At 37.3% G+C, this 25,371-nt stretch overlaps 1 protein-coding gene across 1 annotated transcript in view; it reads left to right on the forward strand.

The window, feature by feature from the left end:
• RBL1 (RB transcriptional corepressor like 1) overlaps positions 1-25,371 on the forward strand; it is a 64,332-nt gene that overhangs the window by 28,251 nt on the left and 10,710 nt on the right. The window contains exons 12-18 of the mRNA XM_054573786.1: positions 1,462-1,599; positions 9,695-9,859; positions 12,938-13,070; positions 15,359-15,625; positions 16,371-16,582; positions 20,458-20,634; positions 24,306-24,377. Of these exons, the coding sequence (XP_054429761.1) occupies positions 1,462-1,599; positions 9,695-9,859; positions 12,938-13,070; positions 15,359-15,625; positions 16,371-16,582; positions 20,458-20,634; positions 24,306-24,377 (1,164 nt within the window). The remainder of the gene's footprint in view (positions 1-1,461; positions 1,600-9,694; positions 9,860-12,937; positions 13,071-15,358; positions 15,626-16,370; positions 16,583-20,457; positions 20,635-24,305; positions 24,378-25,371) is intronic.

Below are 25,371 nucleotides of genomic sequence, written 5' to 3' on the forward strand. Positions count from 1 at the left end.
TCTTTGTATTTCAGTGGGAAGTTTTCCTCAAATGTTAGATTATTTCTGAATGTTTACTTATATTTGAATGAGACAGTATTAAACTCTTATGTTGACAAACAGTTTGATTCAAAGCTCTGTATGCAAGAGTGAGAATAAAAGTCCACCAGCCTCAGGTGATTATGTAATATTTGAGACCCTTAACTGTTGGTGTCTTTAAAGGCTTTTTGGAAATATTTTAGTTTCTATAGAGAAGTATCTGCTAATCTCTTGCCTCATAGTTGGTGGTGTAGAGCAGAATAAGGAAAGGAAACTTGATTTCACAATTCAGTTTGCAGCATTTCACCTAAAACCTCAGCCTCTTTATGTCTAGTGTTCTCAAGTTTTGAGTCCCTCTAATTCAATTCTATAGAGAATAATTTTTCACATCTCTGTTGAGATAAGTCTAGAGGCCTATCCTCTGACTCCTTAGAGTGGGGGTTGAGTGGGTGTAGTTCTAACTACATCAAACTTTCCTTGCCCAACCCCTGTTTTCTATTCTGCATGGGCCTTCAGTTGCTTTGTTTCTTCTCAGGTTGCATAGAGCAGATTCATTTGTTTTAAATGTCTCTCTTCAGGCCCTTATGTTTGACCATTTTACTTTCTGCTGAGTATTTGTCATCCTTCCATCCACTTCCAGTTTTTGCATATTATAGTTTGTAGTTACAGATGACTCATAATTTTCGCCCGAAGAGTTTCTGTTTCTTTTTCTGCTTGTTGATTGGGAGTGGCATTTCAAAGAAGGATGGCACAAATAGAATGTTTAAAACTGAAAACTGATGTTGAATCTCAGACTCAATGATGAAATAGGACTTTATCTTCATAGTAAAATGTATCTTGTTCTGAAGTTTTTAGTCTTAGTTGTGACATTATACCTTTGATTTCGATATTTTGATTAATAAACCCTTATGTTGACAAAACACTGGTAATAAAACTATTGATTAAAAAATACAGCCCTGGCTAGGTAGCTCATTTGGTTAGAATGTCACCCTGATATGCCATGGTTGTAGGTTTGATTCCCAGTTAGGGTACACATAAGAGTCAACCAGTGAATGCATAAATAAGTGGAACAATAAACTGATGTTTTTCTATCCCTCTCTCTCTAAAGATCAATAAATAAAAATTTCTAAAAATTAAAAAAAAATTCCTAGTGCTTTTCTTTAAAAAAGAAAATATTTCTTTTTGGGAATATTGACTATTTTATTATGTGCTCAGTTTTCAAAGCAGATTTTGATGTAGGCCTCATTTAAATATATCTGTCATGGAGCAGGATTATATAAGAAAGCTCTTTACAAGTTTGAGAATTCAAATTTATATCTCTAATAATCTGCTATAAGATAATGTACACAAGTTATTTTGTATTATTTTTATAGTCACTCTATAAACAAGAGACAAAGGCTGAAATGCTAGAAATATTAAACTCTGGTCTTTCTCTTCCCCAAGGTTCTTTTAGAGCAAGATATATTTCATCGTTCCTTGATGGCTTGTTGTTTGGAAATTGTGCTCTTTGCCTATAGCTCACCTCGTACTTTTCCCTGGATTATTGAAGTTCTCAATTTGCAGCCATTTTATTTTTATAAGGTGAGATGAAAACAAAGTTCTGATATAGTGTACCTCACATAAGAATTGTATTTATCTAGAGACAAAAACACATAACGCACACAAAAGAATTCTGTTTATCTTAGTGTTGAGGAAACAAGGCATAATGATGTTTGGAAAATGTTTCCAGAGATATTCTGAAAATATATATTCCTTTTGGGTGGAATCAAGGACAAAAGGGAGAGGATGAAGGGTATATATAAATTAAGCCAATCTCATAGCTTTGGTTCTTTTTCTGTCACTAACTGATAAATGTAACCAGGAACTTAGTAGTTAACTTTGGATTTTCCATATTTATGAATGAAAAATCATAATCCTGGACTTGCTGTCAAATGTCAGATTAGTTAAATGCAGTACTTGCTTTGTGCCACAACGACATGAAAATTAAAACTAAACTACAGAACAACCATCATTCAGAACCATCTGAAATATAGCTGAACAGAAGTCCTATAACTAAAGATATAAAAAAGAAGCCACATCAAGGTTGGTAGGAAGGGTGGAGATGCAAAACAGGCTGGTCCCATACCCACATGTTTCAGTTAAAAATCAGGAGGGATATCTCAGCTGCAGAGGTTCCCTCTGAGGAACAAGGAGTCCCAGTCCCAGGCCGGGGCTCCAGTGCCGGGAAAAGAAGTCCCCCAAACTTTGCTGTGAAAACCAGTGGGGACTCTGACTGAGTGAACAAAGGGTTCCTGGAGTCCCAGGCATTCCTCTTAAAGGGCCCATGCACTGACTTACTAGGACTTACCCCTCTGAGCTCTAGTGCTGGGGTGGCAGCCAGAAAGACCCTAGGGACATATGGGAAGGAACTGAATTGTCAGGCTTTGAGTGACAATTAGAAGGGCAGCTTTCCCCAGGCAGAGTTCTGGCAAAGGCCATTGTTCCTTTGCTGAACCCTTTCCCCCATAGAACAAGGACATAGGTGACATATCTGAGTCTTTATTAACCTGGCAAACACTGTTTGCCCCCATCCTGTTGATTCCAAGACCCTGCCCCACACAACTTTCAGGCCCATTCAAAGCATTTCCAGGGGCTTTTGCATAACAATGGCCTGATTTGGCTCATACTGCAGACTTTCCAAAAATCTCTCAAAGGTTCACAAACCCCGAGCAAACAGCATCTGGCCCCAGCCTGTCCCATACCTCTTGCCAAGTCACCCTAGGCCAAGCACTAGCAGCGTCACCCGGACTTGGTTCACAACTTGGTCTGTCCTAGGTACCTCAAAGCCCAGCACAGGTAGCAACCATCTGCAGATCACTCTGTAACTCATGCTAGGTAGCCCCAGGCTGGACATAGGTGGCAGCTGATCTTGACCTGCATCTCCCAGGAGTTCCCAGGGCCAGCGCAACTGATAGACAGCTTCAGAACAGGCCAGAGTACCACCCAACTGCCTCTGTAAGTGACACACACAAGGGGCAGACTTACTGGTCACCAGAGTCCTGTTGAAGCAAATCTTGCTCTGTGGGATCACCCTCTGCACAGCAGCTCCTCCACTGTAGTGATGGCCAGTTCTCCCAGCTGTTGGGCCTTGGGGTAAATTTCTCCCATTTACGTGCCAACAGCAATCAAGGCTTAACTACACAGGAGGGTGCATACAGCCCATGGGGGTTGGGGGGGTCTCCTGAAGCACATAGCTGGAATGATTAGGGTCGCTGTGCCACTGTACCCTACAGGACACGTACTACATAAGGCCACTCTACCAAGACTGAGAGACATAGCATCTCTACATGATAAATAGAAACAAAAACGGAGGCAGCAAAACGAGGAGACAAAGAAACATGTCCCAAATGAAAGAACAGAACAAAACTTCAGAAAAATAACTAAACAAAATGAAGATAAGCAATCTACCAGAAGTAGAGTTTAAAACACCGTGTATAAGAATGGTCAAATGCTTAATGAACCTAGGGGAAGAGTAGATGTATTTAGTGAGAACTTCAACAAATAGATAGGAAACATAAAAACAGAGAAAGAAAACATTAAAAGGAACCAGTCAGAAATGAAGAATACATTATAATAACTGAAGTGAAGAATACAGTACAGGAGGGAATCAAAAGCAGGGGATCAAGCCAGTGATAGATAAGGAAGCACAATACATCCCATCCAAAGAGCAAAAAGACAAGAATCCAAAAAAACATGAAGATAGTTTAGGGAGCCTTTGGACATTTAAGTGTACAAAAAACTCACATCATGGGTGAGCCGGCAGGAGAAGGGAAGGCAAAGAATTGAAAACCTATTTGAAAAAACAATGATGAAAAACTTCCCTACCTTGCTGAAGGAAATAGATGTACAAGTCCAAGAAACACAGAGAGTCACAAACATGAACCCAAAGGGGCTCACAACAACACATTGTAATTAAAATGCCATAGGTTAAAGACAAATGGAAAATCTTAAAAGCAGCAAGAAGAAGGCAGTTAATTACTTACAAGAGAGCTTTTTTAAGACTTGTCAGCTGGATGACCTGACTTCCGCCCAAGATGGAGGTGTAGGTAGATATACTTTTCCTCCTCACACAACCAAATGGAGGACAACAACAAATTTAAAAACAAAAAATAACCAGACTGCCAGAAAATCAAACTGTATGGAAGTCCAACAACCAAAGAGCTAAAGAAGAAACATTCATCCAGACCGGTAGGTGGGGCTGAGACGGGCAGGCAGGGCAGAGAGGACATGTGGCAAGGCAGTGGCTGGCAGTCAGGGCAGTCCCACATTTGTATGTGGATAAACCAGGAGGGACAGCTGGGGAGTGAGACAAACCACACAACCCAGGGTTCCAGTGCAGGAAAAGAAAGCCTCAAGACCTCTGGCTGTAAAATCCTGTAGGGGCTGTGGTGGTGGGAGAAACTCCCAGCCTCACAGGAGTGTTCGTTGGAAAGACTCTCAGGATCCTAGAATGTACACAAACCCACCCCCCTGGGAATAAGCACCAAAAGGGTCCAATTTGCTTGTGGGTAGTGGGGGAAGTTACTAAGAGCCAGTGAGGAGCGACATTATTCCTTCCCACACATAACAGCGTCACAGTGCAGCACCTAGGTTGCCCCACCCTGGCAAATACCTAAGGCTCCGCCCCTTACAACATCATAAGTGCCCTAAGACAAAAAAAATAATAGCTCAAATGAAAGAACAGATTGAAGCTCCCAAAATAGAACTAAGCGATGAACAGATAGCCAACCTATCAGATGCACAGTTCAAAACACTGGTAATCTGGATGCTCATGAATTAGTTGGGTATGGTTGCAAAATGGAGGAAAAAGTGAATGCTATGCAAAGTGAAATAAAGAAAAATTTACAGGGAACCAACAGTAAAGGAAAGGAAAATAGGACTTAAATCAACAATTGGGGGCAGAAGGAAGACATAAACATTCAACCCAAACACAGTGAAAAAACAAGAATTCAAAAAAAAATGAGGAGAGGCTTAGGAACCTCTGGGACAACTTTAAACGTTCCAACATCTGAATCACAGAGGTGCCAGAAGGAGAAGAGGAAGAGCAAGAAATTGAAAACTTATTTGAAAAGAACGAAGGAGAACTTCCCCAATCTGGTAAAGGAAATAGACTTCCAGGAAGCTCAGAGAGTCCCAAAGAAGTTGGATCCAAGGAAGCACACACCAAGCCACATCATAATTAAGTTACCCAAGATTAAGCATAAGGAGAGGATCTTAAAAGCAGCAAGAGAAAAACAGACAGTTACCTCCAAAGGAGTTCCCAGAAGACTACCAGCTGATTTCTCAAAAGAATCCTTGCAGAAAAGAAGGGGCTGGCAAGAAGTATTCAAAATCATGCGAGACAAGGACCTACATCCAAGATTACCCAGCAAAGCTATCATTTAGAATGGAAGGGCAGATAAAGTGCTTCCCAGATAAGGTAAAGTTAAAGGAGTTCATCATGACCAAGCTCTTACTGTATGAAATGTTAAAGACACTTATCTAAGAAAAAGATGAAGATCAGAAACTATGAACAGTAAAATGATAAACTCAACTATCAACAGCTGAACCTAAAAACAAAAACAAAGGAAACAACTAGAACAGGAATGGAATCACAGAAATGGAGATCAGCGGGGAGCGGGAAGGGGAATAAGAAGCATAAATAACACGTGCAAAATAGGCAAGGATGGTTAAGAATAATATAGGAAATGGAAAAGCCAAAGAACTTATATGTACTCATACCCATGGACATAAACTAAGGGTGGGGGGGAATTCTTGTGGGAGGGGAGTGCAGGGAGGAGGGGAATAAAGGGTAGGAAAGGACAAGTGTAATAGCATAATCAATAAAATATATTTTTTAAAAAAAGACTGTCAGCTGATTTCTCAACAAAAATTTTGCAGGCCAAAGGGATTGTCACAAAATAATCAAAGTAATGAAAAACAAGGACCTGAAACTAAGATTTTCTAGCAAAGCAATAATTTAGAATGGAAGGGCATATAAACAGCCTCCCAGACAAGAAAAACCTAAAGGAGTTTATCCAAACCACCAAACCAGTATTACAAGAAATGTTAAAGGGTCCTCTTTCAGAAGAGAAGAAAATAAAAAATATGAATGATGAAATGGCAATAAATGTATATTTGTTAATAATTACTTTAATGCAATTGAATTAAATCCTTCAATCAAAAGACCTATGATATCTGAATGGATAACAAAATAACCTGCACATATGCTGTCTACAAGAGACTCATTTCAGAAAGAAAAACACAGACTGAAAGTAAAGGGATAGAAAAAGATGCTTCATGAAAATGGAAACAAACAAAAAAGCTGGAGTAGCAACACTTAGACCAGACAAAATAGACTTTTAAACAAAGGCTGTAACAAGAGACAATGAAGAACCCGGTAATTCCACTTCTTGGTATTTATCCAAAGAAGCCCAAAACACTAAATTGAAAAGACATACATCCATTTGTTTATTACAGCATTACATACAATAACCAAGATACGAAAACAACTGAAGTGCCCATTAATTGATGAATGGATAAAGAAGTGATTCATATATACAATGGAATATGACAGCCATTAAAAAAAAGAGAGAAATCTTGCTGTCTGCAACATGAGTGGACCTAGAGCAGTGATTTTTCAACCTTTTCATTTCGTGGCATACATAAACTAATTAGTGAAATTCTATGGCACACCGAAAAATAGATTATTTGCCAATCTGACAAAAAAAATATGTGTAACTTACAATAATAATAGTAAACACCTACACTTTTTTGCTCCCAAATGACTTCTAAAACAAATCAGGTGCCTTCCCCTGACTGGAGTGGCTCAGTTGGTTGGAGCATTATTCCATGAACTGAGAGAGTTGTGCAATTGATTCCTAGTCAGAGCATGTGCCAGCTGAGACCGAAGTTTCTCTTCCTTGCTTTCTCCCTCTTCCCCTTTCTCTGATGTTTCTCTTCCTCTCTTTCTCCCTTCCTTTCCCCTTCTCTGAAATCAATAAGCATGTCCCTGGGTGAAGACTTAAAAAAAAAAACAAACAGGTGCCTATACTTGTATATAAGAATTTCTGGTACCAATAATTAACCAATCACATGCAACCTTATTATGCGACATGACCAATAAACCACAACTCTTATTATATGACCTATATAGTTATAGTTCAATACAGCATTGACACCAGACAGCTATTGTGGTGACTTAATTTTTTTAAAAATTTGACAATATAAGGGAAACAGGTCAGTGCTCCCAACTAAATATTGCATGTCTTAAAAATTCTGGCACACTGGTTGAATATTGCTGACTTAGAGAGACCTGTTCTGAATGAACTAAGACAGAGAAAGACAAATGCCATGTAATTTCACTTATATTTGGAATCTTAAAAAACACAAAATAGCCCTGGCTGGTGTGACTCAGTAGATTGTTCGCCAGCCTGGGAATCAAAGGGTTGATGGATCAATTTCAAGTCAGGGCATGTGCCTGGGTTGCAGGCCAGGTCCCCAGTAAGGGTCGCTTGAGAGGCAACCACACGTTGATGTTTCCCTCTCTTCCTCCCTTCCCCTCTCTAAAAATAAATAAGTGAAACCTTTAAAAACAAATTAAAAAAAAATAAATGAGCAAGCAGTCCAGAAACAGATTCATAGATACAGAGAACATTTTGACCAGACAGAAGGGTCTTGGGGTGATGGGTGAAAAAGGCGAAAGGATTAAAAAGTACAAGTTTGTGGTTAAAGAATAGTCACAAGGATGTAAAGTACAAACAACATAGAGAATATAGACAATAATATTATAATAACTAAGATTTCAGATGTGGACTACATTTATTGGGGTAATCACTTTGTAAATTATATAAATACATAATCACTGGGATGTACACCTGAAATAATATAATACTGTACATCAACTGAAAAATAAAATATTTTTTAAAACATAATAATCCTGTTAAAAAGTTGCATGATAAAAGACAAAATCTCTCCCAGGAGAAAGAAAAGGTCTGAATTGATTCTGGTTATAGCCTAGATAATGAAACTATAATAACAGATCATGTTTCTTTCCCAAATTTGAACTAATTCAGTGTGGGTGAATCTTATTTAGTCTCTATTTTTCTGCTAGAACTGTTTTTACTGACTTTTTTTCTTATACAACATAGAGGTTACAGCTACAATAACATAATGTTACCCCGTGTTTGAATTTAAGACAAAGGCTACTATTATTACACTTATTGGCATGATTTAGTTAATATTTTGTCTTCTGCACTACTTTCAAGTCATTGATGATTGAAGAGTTAAATTTTTGTACCTAAAATAAACCTAAAGTTGTAGAAAATGATCATTGGGAATTTTATCCATCTGAATTGTTGATTGAGTGAGATTTAAATATATTTTTAGTTTCTTAGGAAAAACTACTTCTTTCTGCTTTAATGTTTATGTGTATGTTTAGCTGTTTAGCTTTACTGTTAGGAAATGTATAAAATTTTACTCAAGGGAAGAGTTGTTTTTCTCCTTACCTAACAGCAATTTATTTTTATTTATTACATCCTTTTTTACTTAAGTTAAATGCCTTTGTTTTTTAACCACATAAATGATATATACTCTTTAAAAAAACAAAATACTTACAGATGTAAATATTTAAAAATCACATTAAAATTCTAATTATAAATAATAATAATCACTTAATATTTTTCTGTTCCAGATACTTTTTAAAATGGAATTATAATATATATTACATTGGCCAAAAAAGTTCATTTTTTGGGGGGAGGATAAGATGGCTCTAGTAGTGCTTACTTGTCTCTAACTTCTTTCAAAACAATTTTGTTAGATTGTATTGTGACAGTTGTCATAGTAGCATGCATTTTTTTAAAAAATTTATCAAAATTGGTGAATTTTTGTGTAGCCATTTCAATATTGAAGATGGAAGAAAATAAGCAGCATTGTGGCATATTACGCTTTATTATTTCAAGAAAGGTGAAAATGCAACTGAAATGCAAAAAAAAAGATTTGTGCAGTGTATGGAGAAGGTGCTGTGATTGATGGAACCTGTCGAGGGTGGTTTGTGAAGTTTTGTGCTGGAGCTTTCTTGCTGGATGATGCTTCATGGTCAGGTAGACCAGCTGAAGTCGATAGCCATCAAAATAAGATATTGAGAACAAACAGTGTTATACCACACAGGAGATAGCCAACATACTCTAAATATCCAAATCAATAAAATTATTGGTGAAAATGAAAAATGTGTCTTTTATCGTACAGAAAAAACTAAATGAACTTTCTGGCCAACCCAATATAAACAAAATTTCTTTATGTTATTCATTCTGTTCTTTTGGGCTATTAGGAAAAATAATGTGAATTCAAAATAGCAAAAATTCACATTGAAAATAGCAGTAATTCAAAATAGCAATGGACTGGGAACTCAACACCTGACTTCTATCACTATTGGGAGGTTAACAGTTTTCACCTATCATTGTCCTAGTATTTCATGTATAAAGAAAACATGAAAAACAGTGGTGTATGTGAAAGTATTTTGAAGATCCTAAAAACTCCTTCAAAGATTTCCTTGGTTCTGTGTCATTAATAAAACCAGAACTTGTCATACATGCAAGCCCACCCAGTTTAGAACTGACTGCTTGAGACTACATTGACGTCTCAATTTTCTTGTCTTCAGGTTATTGAGGTGATGATCCGCTCAGAGGAAGGACTTTCCAGGGACATGGTGAAACACCTGAATAGCATCGAAGAACAAATTTTGGAGAGCTTAGCATGGAATCACAATTCTGCACTATGGGAGGTTCTCCAGGCTTCTGCAAACAAAGTTCCTACTTGTGAGGAAGTGAGTCAGGACAAGGCTGATAATCCTATCATTTTACAAAATAATGGCTTTATTGAGATATGGTTCACATACCATACATTCACCCATTTAAAGTGTATAGGTCAGTGGTGTTTAATATGATAATACTGTGTGTGCAGTCATCACCACAGTCAGTTTTGGAACATATTTATCACCTCAGCAAGAAACCATACCCTTTAGCTATCACTTCCTTATACCCTCTCTTTTCCCTAGCCCTAAGGAACTAGTAATCTACTTTTTTTCCTGTTCATTTACTTATTCTGAACCTTTCATATAAATTGTATCATACAATATATCATATTCTTTTATGATTGGCTTCTTTCACTTAGCATAGTGTTTTCAAGGTTCATCCATGTTGTATTTACTAACTTGTCATTGCTTTTTGTGACTTAATAATATTCCATTGCATGGATATAGCATTTATCAGTCAATGGACATTTGGGTTGTTTCCACTTTTCAGCTGTTAAGAATAACACCTCTATCAACAGTCGTGCACAACACTTTTGTGTGGAGATAAGTTTTTATTTTTCTTGTGTATGCATCTAGGAGTAGAATTGCTAGGCAATATAGTAACTGTTTAAGCGTTTGGGGAACTGTCAGACTTTTTTCCAAAGTGGCTCCACCATTTAACAGTCCCCCTACCAATGTATGAAAATTTCAGTTTCTCCACATCTTCTCCAAACTACTTATCTTTTTTTTTTTTTGAAGATTTTTTAAAAACTTATTTTTAGAGGGGAAGGGAGGGAAAAAGAAGGAGAGAAATATCTGTGTGAGAGAGAAACATCTTTCGGTTGCCTATTGCACGCGCCATGACCTGGCACCAAACAAATAACCCAGGCATATACTTTGACCAGGAATCGAACTGGTGACCTTTCGCTTTGTGGGGTGATGCCCAACCAACTCAGCCACACCAGTCAGGGCTTTCCTTTTGATTCTAGCCATTATAGTGGGCATCAAGGGATGCCTCATAGTTTATATTCGTATTCTCATAATGGCCAGTGATGTTTAAAAATCTTTTCATGTGCTTAGTAACTATTTATATATATTCTTCGGAGAAATATCTATTCAGATCTTTTGCCCATTTTTAAATTACATTACTTTTTATTATTGAGTTATAGGAATTCTTCATATATTGTCTATAGAACCCATGCATGCAGCGTATGATTTGCAAGACTTTTCTCCCATTCTGCTGGTTGTCTTTTTATTTTCTTGATGAAGTCCTTTGGAATAAAAAAGTTTTTAATTTTGATGATTTATAATTTACCTTTTTTTTGTTGCTTATGATTTTGGTGTCATATCTAATAAACCATTAATTCCATCATTAACTTTTTAAATGTCCATGCTTTTCATTAGTATTTAGAACAAAAAAGCCAGAACTCTGTGCCTAATATACAAAAATAATACATTTAACATTTTAATATCCTGTGAAAAATTGAGGGTTTTTAAAAAAGATTTTTTTAATTAATTTATTTTTAAGTATATTTTATTGATTATGCTATTACAGTTGTCCCATTTTTTTTCTCCCCTTTATTCCCCTCTGCCCTGCACCACCCCACCCTCCAGCATTCCTCCCCCTTAGTTCATGTCCATGGGGCATCCATGTATGTTCTTTGGCTTCTTCATTTCCTATACTATTCTTAACCTCACCATGTCTTTTGCACCTACCAATTATGCTTCTTATTCCCAGTACATTTTCCCCCATTCTTTCTCCTCCCCCGCCCCTCTGATAGCCCTCCATGTGACCTCCATTTCTGTGATTCTGTTCCTGTTCTAGTTGTTTTTTCTTAGTACAGTTGTGAGTTTGTCGTCATTTTACTGTTCATAGTTTTGATCCTCTTCTTATTCTTAGATAAGCCCTTTAACATTTCATATAATAAGGACTTGGTGGTGATGAACTCCTTTAACTTTACCTTATCTGGGAAGCGCTTTATCTGCCCTTCCATTTTATTTTTTTAATTTTTTTTAAATCAATTTATTTATTTTTTCAAATACATTTGTCTCTGTCTACCCCCCCACCACTTTCCCTTACCCCTCCCTCCCTCCCTCGACTCTTCCCCTTTGGTTCTGTCTATGAGTCCTTGCTCTATGTTCCTTGACTTTCCCCTTCCCTTCCTTTTCCCCCACCCTTCCTCCCTCCTTCCCTCTTGTCTCTGTTGGTTTCTTTTCCTTTCAGTGTTGCTGGTCTTATTTTCCTTGCATCTTCGTATTGTTGGTTAGGTTCCACTTATATGCCCTTCCATTTTAAATGGTAGTTTTGCTGGATAGAGTAAAGTAGAGTACAGTTCCATTTTCTGGCAGTTCTCGTTTTTTGTTTTTAAATAGGTTGTTATCCTTCTTTTGGTTGTGCGAGGAAGCAAAGTGTATCTATCTACGCCTCTGTCTTGGCCAAAAGCCAGAAATTGATTTTTTCCTTTCACCTCTGTTATTCTTTTCATTCCTCTTTGCTTTTTGGTCTCCTTATACTTTAAACTTAAACTTCTCCTTAATCCCAAACTACTGAAGGAACTCCCCAAGGCCAGGAAGAACTAGCCGCTTCTAAGGAAGAACTTAAAAGAAAATGGTTTCTTAAAAAATCTCTCTTCCATGAGTCTTTCATCTTTTGTAGCACTGTGATTAATGGGGCAATCTTTAGTATTCATCAATATTTTCATTATAAAATCCATTGGGAAAGTGATTAAAAAGCTATGAAATTTAAGGAAAATGTTTTAAGTTGAGGCTCTTCCTCTATTACTTAGTAATAGTGTAGTTTTGGGCTACTTCCACATTTTGAGCCTCAATTTTCTCATCTCTAGGTGGAGAATGATAGTGCCTGCCTCATAGGTTTACTTCTAATTGTTGATAAATAGATACATTATAAGATTAAGTGAGATGAACTCTTTACATATATTTGACAACATTAACTCTCGAGCACTTTATATAAGTTGCTATGTTTTGTGAAGAAAAAAGGAAAGGGATATTACATAGTAAAAGAAATTAAGAAGTCTTTTTTTTTTTTTCGGTTACAAGTTTTCATCAGTAGGTTTATCTGTATGTAAAGCAAAGGGCTTTTGTTTTTAACAGGTTATATTTCCAAATAACTTTGAAACAGGAAATGGGGGAAATATACAGGGACATCTTCCCATGATGCCAATGTCTCCGTTAATGCATCCGAGGGTAAAAGAAGTTCGGACAGACAGTGGAAGTCTTCGAAAGGGTAGGTTCAACGTTGGCAAAACAATGAAAAATAACAAGGGTAATTTTTCAGAGAAAATTTCAAGTCTTTTTTTTCTTTTTTTTAATCCTCATTCAAGGATATGTTTGATTTTAGAGGGAAGTAAGGGGAGAGAGAGATAGAAACATTAATGTGAGAGAGAAGCATTGATCTGTTGCCTCCCATACGCACCTCAACTGGAGATTGAACTGGCAACCTAGGTATATGCCCTACCAAGAATCAAACCCACAACCTTTTGGTGTATGGAATGATGCTCCAACAAACCAAGCCACGTGGCTAGGGTTCAAGTCTTATTAATATACTATTAATTTCTTCATCAGAATTTGAAGGGGGCTTAATGCTTACATCAGCATCATAGTATGGCTTGTTTTATGCTTTTTTATGTTAAAGTAATAAGATGTCCAGTTTGATTTTGAATATAATCTATTTTTAAAGATTTTATTTATTTCTTTTTAGAAAGCGGGGAGGGAGGGAGAAAGAGAGGGACAGAAACATGAATGTGTGGTTGCCTTTCGCACCCTCTCAACTGGGGACCTTGCCCACAACCCAGGCCTTTGCCCTGACTGGGAATTGAACTGGTGATCCTTTGGTTCTCAGAACAGCACTCAATCCATTGAGCCATATCAGCCAGGGCATGGCTTTCCTTTTATATCAATAAATTTGATCTTTACAGAGTAATTTTATTTACATATGCAATCTCTTGAACAGTGGCATGTCAACAAAAACTCCCAGGTTCTGCTTTTCTTTTATAACTTCATTGGCACTCTATTTTAATTTCACTTTCAGCATTATCACGTTTTATTTCTTTGTTGCTCTTAATCTTTTTTTTTTTTTTTTTTTGGATGATTCCCTCTTTCATTTGTCTGTTTTGTAAAATGTTGTGTGGGTTTATCACTGGGAGACAAGGTGGCAACCTAACTGTATGCTTTGCTGTATGCATGAAATGAATAACAGATGTGCCCTGACCAATCACCAACAGACTTTGAAAGAAGTGACATGATTGGTCACTGATCATGTTGTATAGCTATTATGTATATAATGATTTATGGACTGAAGTTGTAATTTATGCAATTTATAGTTAATATACCATGGCAACTGAAATTTGAACTGTTTTGCTAGGGCTATTGTTAATTTAAACTGTAATCACTGAAATTTCTGCATATTGGAACTGTACAAAGCATGAATTGCGAGTATGTATCTTTGACTATAATTTATATGTATATTGTGTGTGTGTGTGTGTGTGTGTGTGTGTGTGTATGTTACTTGCCATCTAGCTAAAGATCTGAGAGCTAAGATCATGAAAAATAGTCACCAAAATGTGATTCATTCCAGGCAGTGGGATTTTGAGTGTTATTTCCTCCATTATAGTTTTTAGTATTGTTTGAATTTTTTCAGTTAATTTTTTTTATTGAAGTATAATTCACATACCATAAAGTTAATCCTTTAAGAGTATACAATTTAGTGGTTTTTAGAATACTCACTGGACTATATAACAATTACCATTATCTAATTCCAGAATGTTTTCATCACTCCATAAAGAAACCCCATATTTCATATCAGTCACTCTTCAATTCTTCCTCCCCTAAACGCCTGGAAATACTAATCTAATTTTTGTATCTATGAATTTGTCTATTCAGGATATTTCATATACATGGAATTGTGTAATATGTGGACTTTGTAATTGGCTTTTCATTTAGCATGTTTTCAAGATATACCTATGTTGCAGCATGTACCACCACTTCATTAACCTTTATGGATGAATAATGTTTTATTGAATGGATATTGTTTGTTTATTCATTAGTTGATGGACATTTCAATTATTTCCACTGGTTGGCTGTTATGAATAATGCTGCTATAAACATTCAGGGCATATATTATTTTTATACTTAAAGGAAAAAGTTATTTTCTTGTAAGGGTTCAGGCAAGAGAATCAAACAGTGGAACATTTTTAGAAAACAATAATATCAAACCTTGGCTCTGGGGGGATAAAGCTTCTACTTTACCCTTAACATTTTGCTCCTTTAGTGTAGGCAGAAGTTCAAGAAACCAGGAAGTTAAGCTATCATTTTCACATTTTATTGTAAGGACTTAACTGCAGGGTTTTTTCTCCCATTAGACTTGTTATGAGACAGAAGCTATGTTAGTCACTGTTGGATTTCTATTGCCTAGAATGGTAACTCAATTTCTTTTTGTTGAATGAATGAGTAAACCTGGTTCATTATTTTGGAATACATATCAAACTGTTTCAAATTTATTTTTCTCTTCATTAGATATGCAACCATTGTCTCCAATTTCTGTTCATGAACGCTACAGTTCTCCCACCGCAGGGAGTGCTAAGAGAAGACTTTTTGGGGAGGAGCCCACAAAAGAAGTGCTTTTGGACAGGATTATAACAGAAGGAAAAAAATTGAAAATTGCTCCTTCTTCAAGCATTACAGCAGAAAACATATCAATTTCACCTGGGCAAAGTCTTTTAACAATGACCACAGCCATAGTAACGGGGACAACAGGACATAAAGTTACAATCCCATTGCATGGTAACATTTTAATGCATTTATTTTATATTTTTTCTGAATTCAATAAAATTTAAGAAATATCGTACTGGATTGGATCACATGACCTTGCTAATCCAGGATTTTTTCCTGAACCTAAAAACTATTTTTATTTTTTAGAGTAGTTTTGGTTTATGGCAAAATTGAGTGGAAGGTACAGAGATTTCCCATATATTCTTTGCCTCCGAACACACACAGCCTCCCTCACCATCAAGGGTACATTTGTTACAACTGATGAACCTACACTGACACATTATTATCACCGCTAGTCCAAAGTTTACATCAGTGTTCACTCTTGATATTGTATTCTATGGGTTTTCACAAATGTCTAATGACACCTATCAACCATTATAATATTACACAGAATAGTTTCACCGACTTAAAAATCCTGTATTACACCCTTTCGTTTCAAACCTGTACTTTTTCTTGAATTTTCACATTTTATAAATATAGTACCCTTCTTGTTAGGACTTATTCTCTTATCTGTGCTTTACAAATGAGTATATTGATCAAGAGTGTTGTTTTTTGATTAAAAAGTTTCCTTAAGTGCTCAAAACAAAACAGAGCATAGGAAATAATATTATAACTTAGAATTACTATTTTTGTGGCTTTCCTCTCCTTTACTAACATATTCCTATGTTTATACACTTAGATGGATAAATATAATTGACTACTTTTCTGGAGCACATACAGCTTCTTGCTAAAATAGAACTCTTGCTTGTACATTTAGGTATTGCAAATGATGCTGGGGAGATCACGCTGATACCAATTTCCATGAACACAACTCAGGAGTCCAGAGTCGAGAGTCCGGTATCACTTACTGCTCAGTCATTGATTGGTGCTTCTCCAAAACAAACTCATCTGATTAAAGCACAAGAGGTACATCCAACTGGAATGAGCAGGCCAAAGAGAACTGGGTCCTTAGCACTGTTTTATAGAAAGGTATGTGATTTTATAGCATCTAAAAAGATCTCATTTAATCACTGCAAAAAAGATTGAGTAACAGCAGCTTTAGTTTTCTTTTTTGAATGTTTGGTAAAATATATATAACATCAAACATACGATTTTAACCTTTTTTTTAAATCCTCACCCAAGGATACGTTTATTGCTTTTAGAGAAAGAGGACAGAAGAGAGAGAGAAACATTGATGTGAGAGAGAAACAGTGATCGGTTGCCTCCCGTACGCACCCTGACCAGGGATCGTACTGCAACCTAGGTATGTGCCCTGACTGGGTAATCAACCTCTCAACCTTTTGGTGCTTGGATGGCGCTCCAACCAACTGAGCCACCTGGCCAGGGCTACTGTGAATTTTTTGTTAGAAGAAGCCTTTCAGAATATGTGCATCTTGGGGACTGCTGGTCAAGATGCAGGCGTAGGTAAACACAATACCCTCCTCATACAGCCACAGCAAAAGTTACAAGTAAACTACAAGTGTCACCCAGAATCACCAGAAAATTGAGCTATATGGAAGTCCAACAACCAAGGAATTACAGAAGTCATTCGTCCAGACAGGTAGGAGGGGCAGAGATGCACAGAGACATGGAACAGGTGGTCCCACACCCGCATGTGGTGGGTAAAAATCAGGAGGGAAACTTCAGGAGCAAGGGAACCCAGCCCCACACCAGACTACCTACCCCAGGTTTCCAGTGCGAGGAAGATAAGTCCCCATAAAACAAGTGGGGGTTGAGGCAATGGAAGAAAATGCAGGATTCTCAGGCATCTCCTATTAAAGGGCCCATAATGGACTTAGGACTTATGCAGACTTCTTCTTGTCTCCAGCACCAGGGCAGCAGCCTGAAGGGCACCAGTGGCATATGGGGAGAAACTGAAGTGTTTGGCATCAGGGCGAGTGCTGGGATACAGATCCCCACCCCCAACTCTAGAGGCCAGGCAGCAGCATTGTCCCCTTTCTGAGCCCTCCCACACACAGAGCCACAGAATGGTGTCACCATATCAGAGATTCCATCAACCTGATTCACATGGGTTCTTCCACCCTGGAGATTACCTAAGGCTCCCTCCCGTCCAACTTACTGGTGTGCTTTTCTACAGTAGGCTGAACTACTAAGACATGGAGTTAAGAGCTCTGCCTAATATATAGAAACAAACACAGGGGGGCTGCCAAAATGAGACAAAGAAACATGGCCCAAGTGAAAGAACAGAACAAAACTTCAGAAAAAGAACTATACAAAATAGAGATAAGCAGCCTATCAGATGCAGAGTTCAAAGCACTGGTTATTAAAGTGCTCAAGAAACTCATTGGGTACTTCAACGGCATAAAAAAAGACCCAAGCAAGAATGAAGGTTACACTAAGTTAAATCAAGAAAAATTTACAGGGAACCAACAATAGAGTGGATGAAGGCAAGAATCAAATTAGTGATAGGAAGAAAAAAACATTCAATCAGAGCAGCAAGAAGGAAAAAGAATCCAAAATAAACAAGGATATGGTAAGGATCTTCTGGGACAACTTCAAACATACCAACACTTGAATCATAGAGGTACCGGAAGGAGAAGAGAAAGAGCAAGAAATTGAAAGCTTATTTGAAAAAATAATGAAAGAAAACATCCCTAATTTGATGAAGGAAGCAGACATACAAATCCAGGAAGCACAGTCCCAAACAAGAGGGACACAAAGAGCACCACACCAAGACACATCATAATTAAAATGCCAAAGGTTCAAGATAGAGAATCTTAAAAGCAGCAAGAGAAAAGGAGAGAGTTACCTACAAAGGAGCTCCCAGAAGACTACCAGCTGATTTCTCAAAAGATACCTTGCAACTGAGAAGGGACTAGCAAGAAGTATTCAAAATCATGAAAAGCAAGTACCTACAACCTAGATTACTGTAACCAGCAAAGCTGTCATTTAGAATTGAATGGCAGATAAAGTGCTTCCCAGACAAGGTGAAGCTAAAGGAGTTCATCATCACCAAGCCATTGTTACATGAAATGTTGACGGGACTTCTTTAAGAAAAAGAAGATAAACATTGTTAACATTAAAATGGCAATAAATGTAAGCTATCAACAATTGAATCCAAAAAGGAAACTAAGCAAACAGCAGAACAGAAACAGAACCATAGATATGCAGATCATTTGGAGGATTATCATTTTGGAAGGGGATGGTGGTGAATGGGGAAAAAGGTGCAGGGATTAAGAAATACAAATTGGTAGGTACAGAATAGGCAGGAGGATGTTAAGAACACTATAGGAAATGGAGTAGCTAAAGAACCTATATACATGAACTTGAACTAAGGGGAGGGATTGCAAGCAGGAATTGGGAGGTACCGGGTGGAAAGGAGTAAAAAAGGAATAAGTGGGACTACTATAATAACATAATCAATAAAATGTATTTTTTTAAAAATGTGTATCTTTAGCCCTGGCTGGATTAGCTCAGTGGATTGAGTGCCAGCCTGTGAATGAAAGTGTCACTGGTTCGATTCCCAGTCAGGGCACATGCCTGGGTTGTGGGCCAGGTCCCCAGTAGGGGGTGCACGAGAGGCAACCACACATTGATGTTTCTCTCCCTCTCTTTCTCCTTCCCTCCCCCAATCTCTAAAAGTAAATAAATAAAATCTTTTTAAAAAATATGTATCTTTAAGGCATTGGATCAGCTCTGTAAAAGACACCTAATAATTATTATTTAATTACATATTATATTTAATCATATCTAAGGCTGTATCTGTTACCTCTTTCATGAATGTAAAGTTCTGGCATCTTTCTCACTGCTCTGGCCCCGGTAGTTCCAGAAACAAAGGGATGGGATGAAGAAAATGATTTGCTATAAAATTAATCACGGGTAGTTTGGAGTCAACCCCTTGTCTCTCTCACTCTCTATCAGAGTCATGTATTGGATAACTCTAATTTGTGGATTTTTTTTCCCTGCCAGAGATACTTTTCTGTAAGTGATGCCTTACTCTTTTTCAGTTTTTTCCCTGAACATTTAAATTTTAAGACTTAGTTTGAACGGAATAGTGTGGTTTAGGATTACCACAGCAAGGTTACCATTTCTTAAAACAGTAAAACATATGCTTCTGAGATGATTAGAAGCCATTTTAGAATCTTGCAGGACCTTTGGGTCATTTCCATTAGTATCAATTCATACGACTACTAGATACAACCCCAAAACAAAAACAAACTAAGGAAGTAACTATTTCCTTAGTATGAAGGAATTAGTTACTATGAATAGTATCAATTCATAGACTAGTATATATATAAAAGTCTCAGGGCATTGCACTGAATTTACACTGACACACTTAAAAAAAAATCCACGTATTTCATTTAACATCCCTTTCATATGTTCATAAAAACAATGTAGACTATATGGGAAATTCTTTAAATGGTTTTGATTTCTGACTCATTTTGAGTCATGCATTCATTTTAGTTATTTATTTTCTGACATTTTAGGTTTTCTAGCAATGTTAGCTGAACCTCCCTCCCCCACCCAAAAAAGATACGTTTGAACACTTGAAAAATAACATATTCATAATGGTTGTAATGCAGGTAAATTCTACATTTTAGTGTTTCTTACTTTACATAGATGGCAGCATAAAGTAGCAGGAGACCTTTATCTTTTCAAAAATAATTTTTAAGGTAGTTTTTTTAAAGAGAATTTTGTTTTAATCTATTTCCTTAGCAGTGAACTAGTGCTATAGAATTGAAATTTTATGTAATTTAAGGTATCAGCTGTCTAGGTGCTTGTTAATCTTGACCTGAAAGCCCATGTTGATGGTAAGATGTAAGTTTAAGAAATTATTTTTACTTTTCCTTTTTTTTTTTTTTTTTTTTTGCATCAATCTTTTTTTGTGCTACCTTCCATCTTAGGTCTATCATTTGGCAAGTGTACGCTTACGTGATTTATGTTTAAAACTGGATGTTTCAAATGAGTTACGAAGGAAGATATGGACGTGTTTTGAATTCACTTTAGTTCACTGCCCTGACCTAATGAAAGATAGACATTTGGATCAGCTCCTTCTTTGTGCCTTTTACATCATGGCAAAGGTAATGTATAAGCTGGGGGAAGTTCTTTGCATTAGTTGCCTATATTTGAAGCATTCAGTAAAAATCTGTTGCACTTGATCCTTAGTTTGCTTTAAGTGCTTTAAGCTAACAGTGCTCATCATCGTTGGTGAAGTAGTAAATTCCAGCTCTATGCCTATTCTCTGGATTCTCTAGTTTTATAATAATCAGCTTTCCAACTTCATATGTATACATTGGCTGTAAAAAAGTTGGAAAAGGTCTTAGAGACCATTTGTAGTAAACTAGCTCCTCCCACTATTAATGTGACAACACCATTTCCACCCCTACCCCTGTGGTACCTCTAATCTGGTACTTTAAAGTAACATGATCCTTACAGTAGGTGAATAACTGAGGCCTAGAGCTGAAAGTTACCTTGGACAATGTTACACAATAAGTGGCAACTTGGATCTCCTGATTAGTAATCTAGTATAAAATAGTTTCTATAACATATTTCTTTCCAGTGACTTACTGTGCCATCTCTGAATAACATTTTATTCTCTAGTTGCTACACCATGTTTTAGGTTATAAAATAGCATATCTTGTTTTTTATTTTATTTTTTAAGTATATTTTATGGATTATGCTATTACAGTTGTCCCATTTCTTTCTCCCCTTTATTCCCCTCCACCCAGCACCCCTCCCCCCAACCATCAGCACTCCCCGCCCCCCTTAGTTCATGTCCATGGGTCATACATGTAAGTTCTTTGGCTTCTCCATTTCCTGTACTCCCTCTGTTTTGTACCTACCATTTATGCTGCTTATTCCCTTTACCTCTTCCCCCATTCTCCTCCCCGCCCCCGCGCTGATAGCCCTCCATATGACCTCCATTTCTGTGATTCTGTTTCTGTTCTAGTTATTTCCTTAGTTTGTTTTTGTTTTGGGGTTGTGTTTTCTTTTTTAGGTTCATTTGTTGATAGTTATGAGTTTGCTGTTATTTTACTATTCATAGTTTTGATCCTCTTCTTTTTCTTAGGTAAGTTTCTTTAATATTTCATATAATAAGGGCTTGGTGATGATGAACTCCTTTAACTTTACCTTGTCTGGGAAGCCCTTTATCTGCCCTTCCATTTTAAATCGTAGCTTTGCTGGATAAAGTAATCATGGTTGTAGGTCCTTTCTTTTCATGACTTTGAATACGTCTTGCCAGCCCCTTCTTGTTTGCAAGGTTTCCTTTGAGAAATCAGCTGGTAGTCTTCTGGGAACTCCTTTGGAGGTAACTCTCTACTTCTCTTGCTGCTTTTAAGATTCTCTCCTTGTCTTTAATCTTGGATAATGTAATTATGTGTCTTGGTGTATGCTTCCTTGGATCCAACTTCTTTGGGACTCTCTGAGCTTCCTGGACTTCCTAGAAGTCTATTTCCTTCACCAGATTGGAGAAGTTCTCCTTCATTATCTTTTCAAATAAGTTTTCAGTTTCTTGCTCTTCCTCTTCTCCTTCTGGCACCCCTATGATTCAGCTGTTGGAACGTGTAAAATTGTCCCAGAGTTTCCTAATTTTTTTTGGAATTCCTCTCCTCATTTTTTTTTTGAATACTTGTTTCTTCATTGTGTTTTGGTTGAACATTTATCTCTTCCTTGTGCTACAAATCATTGATTTGAGTCCCAGTTTCCTTCCCTTCACTGTTGATTCCCTATATGTTTTTCTTTATTTCGCTTTGCATAGCCTTCACTTTTTCCTCCATTTTACAACCATACTCAGCTAAGTCAGTGACATTCAGGTTACCAGTGTTTTGAACTGTGCACCTGATAAATTATCTATGTCTTCATCACTCAGTTGTATTTTTTCTGGAGTTTTGATCTGTTCTTTCATTTGGGCCATCTACCTTTGTCTCAGCACTCCTATTATGTTGTAAGTGGCAGAGCCTTAGATACTCACCAGGGTGGAGAAACTCACATTACTGCGTTGTGGCGCTGTATATAAGGAAGGAGTCCGAGGAACAGTTCTCCTTGCTTGGCTCTTGGCTGGCTTTCAGTCCATTCCCCCGCTACCTGCAAGCAAAGTGGGCCTTTCTGGTGCTTACTCCTGTGTGACGGGTTTGTGTACGTTCTCGGACCCCATGGGTCTCACCAACAAACTACCCTGTGAGGCTGGGAGTTTCTCCCACCACCACAGCCCCCACAGGCTTTTACAGCCAGAGGTTTTGAGGCTTTCTTTTCCTGCTCTAGAACCCTGGGTTGTGTGGTCTGTCTCACACCCCAGCTGTTCCTCCCAGTTTATAGATACACAAACGTGGGACCGCTCCAGCTGCCACCTCACCCAGTCCCCCAGCCTTGCCACACATCCTCTCCACCCCCACTGCCCATCTCTGCCCCTCCTACCAGTCTGGATAAATGTTTCTTCTTTAACTTCTTGGTTGCCAGACTTCCATACAATTTGATTTTCTGGCAGTTCTGGTTGTTTTTTGTTTTTAAATTTGTTGTTGCCCTTGTTCTGGTTGTGCAAGGAGGCAAAGTATATCTACCTACACTTCCATCTTGGCCAGAAATTTCTGCTGTATCTGGAACAATCATCTGTAACTTTGGTCTTGACTATATTGGCCACACTGGCAGTCCTAGAAGACACACATAGTTAAGTCCTAATTTTTAAGCTCTTTGAGGCAAAAAAACATGTTTTCAAATTCTTTTGTGATACTTGTCTTGCAATGCCTCTTTAAAATCTCTGTAGAGGTACTCTCACTTCCTCAAATCTTCTTTTCGAGTGTACTTTGATTTCTTTCTCCTAAGCTTCAAGGACCCTTCTTTTGCCTCTGTAACTTGTTTCCTGAGCCCACATCCAACTGGCTCACTCTTCCTGCCTCTGTCACTTTCTAAATAAACTTTAACTGCAATTTGAAAAACAAACAAAAAAAACAACTCAATACAAGTAGGTATTAATAAATGTTATTAACTAATCATTTGTGTTTTCCAAAGAACTGCAGAGCTCAGGCTTTGCCATTTTCTAGCTCAACATTATGGATAACAGGTTAAATGCTAATGTACTGTGAAGCAGAGGAAAAGAATAATTTAAGTGAACTTCATTGATAACAAATAGACCAGAAAGTATTCCTTTATGGATCACTAATTTATTTTCTTCCTTTTAGCCATCACTGTGACTTTTCTGTTAAAGCATTAGAAACCATATAGTCTGTCCTGACATGTTAAAAGTCTAATCCTGTCATAACCACTCATTTTTATTGTGAATCACCACAAGACATTTTCCATAATTTAATATGTAGTTAATTCACTTTTAAATAAATAATTGAACTGTAATTAAATAGGAGACTGTACAGGATTCAGTGCATTTGAGTTTTCTTTTATTTAAAAAATTTTTTAGTTTTTTCCATTACCATTTAGCCCTCTTCTATCCCCTCCCCCCCCACCCTTGATTTTCTTAGAGCATTCTTTTTATAAAGAAAGGCATTTTCAGTAAAGCTGTGCCATAGCTATCTTGGTGCTTTTGAATAATGGAACTATTAGCTAGGTCCCCACAGGCCACAAAGCCTGAACTTTGAAGGTAGTACAAATCCTATATGGTAGTGGTTTTTAGTCATGGACTGGGCTAAAGTTAATGGCTTTCTGCAAGACTGCTCTCAGTGGCAGCCTATAATTGATGTTTTTGTTCAGAGCCATTTTCCTTTTAGGAGCAATTGATAAATGCAGTTTTTCTTTTCCTTAGGTAACAAAAGAAGAAAGAACTTTTCAAGAAATAATGAAAAGTTATAGGAATCAGCCCCAAGCTAATAGTCATGTGAGTTACATTATTTTTCTTCATGTCTAAAATTAGAATTGTATTTCTCTCATAAGTCATGTAAAAGGTAAATTTCTTTTATAGTCCTGCTGTATTTTAGATTTTTTGATTTAATAGATATCATTAAATTCAAGAGACAGTTTCAGTAGAGGCCAGGCTATTGGCTGTTCCTAACTCATGCATATATTTGCATATACTTTTTTATATAGTCTCCTATTCCATTTGTTCATCTGTTGAGTGGGAACATTTTCCCTAGAAAATTTAATGAAAAATCTATATTATAATAATATTCTTTAATTGTATGAGATTTGACTCTGATGATATTTAAATCCAGTGAAAATTGAGGATTTATTAACTTAAATTCAGTTTCTTTTGCCATCTGCTAAAACTCTTAATGTTTGTATCTTTGAGTAGATGTCAGGCATTTCTGATAATGTTGTTATAATAGCTGTCATGAGAATCCTTTACAGTTTTTCAGTCATGAAAATATAAAATGTTAGCGCAGTGGCCTGGCACATAGTTAGCATTAATAACTGTTAGATCCATACTGTTATTATTATTGTAGCTGAGAACAAGAGTTAGTTTACCTTAAGTCTTTGGCCAGTCAAGATCTTGGTTGCTCTGCTCTAAGGGAGCACCATGGCCTCTTCTCTGGCCCCCGTGATCCGCCATCTTAGGAAGAAAGATAGTGACTCAGTATCCTAGCCTGGAGTGATAGCCTCTTCTAAGAGAGCCCCATCAATAGTTTTGTTGTCTGTGGAAATCAAGCTCTTCCATGGGGATCGCAAAGAAAGCATTCCAAGGACCCATGCATAGGAGATTGTGGTGTGGCGAGGTTTATTCATGTGGAAAGTTCCCCCTGTGTCCCCTCTGTCCTACCTCCACCTGTCCTTCCACAAAAAAAAGTCCAACCATGTCCTCAGCTAGGCTAAAACAAAAGCCAGTATCCAGATTTTCTGCTTCATATTAGAGCTTAGTCTTTTGGAGCCTACAC

The sequence above is a fragment of the Pteronotus mesoamericanus genome, unplaced genomic scaffold (genome assembly GCF_021234165.1).
Source record: "Pteronotus mesoamericanus isolate MK-2021 breed Mesoamerican mustached bat unplaced genomic scaffold, CSHL_Meso_final contig_25, whole genome shotgun sequence".
Lineage (NCBI taxonomy): Eukaryota > Metazoa > Chordata > Mammalia > Chiroptera > Mormoopidae > Pteronotus > Pteronotus mesoamericanus.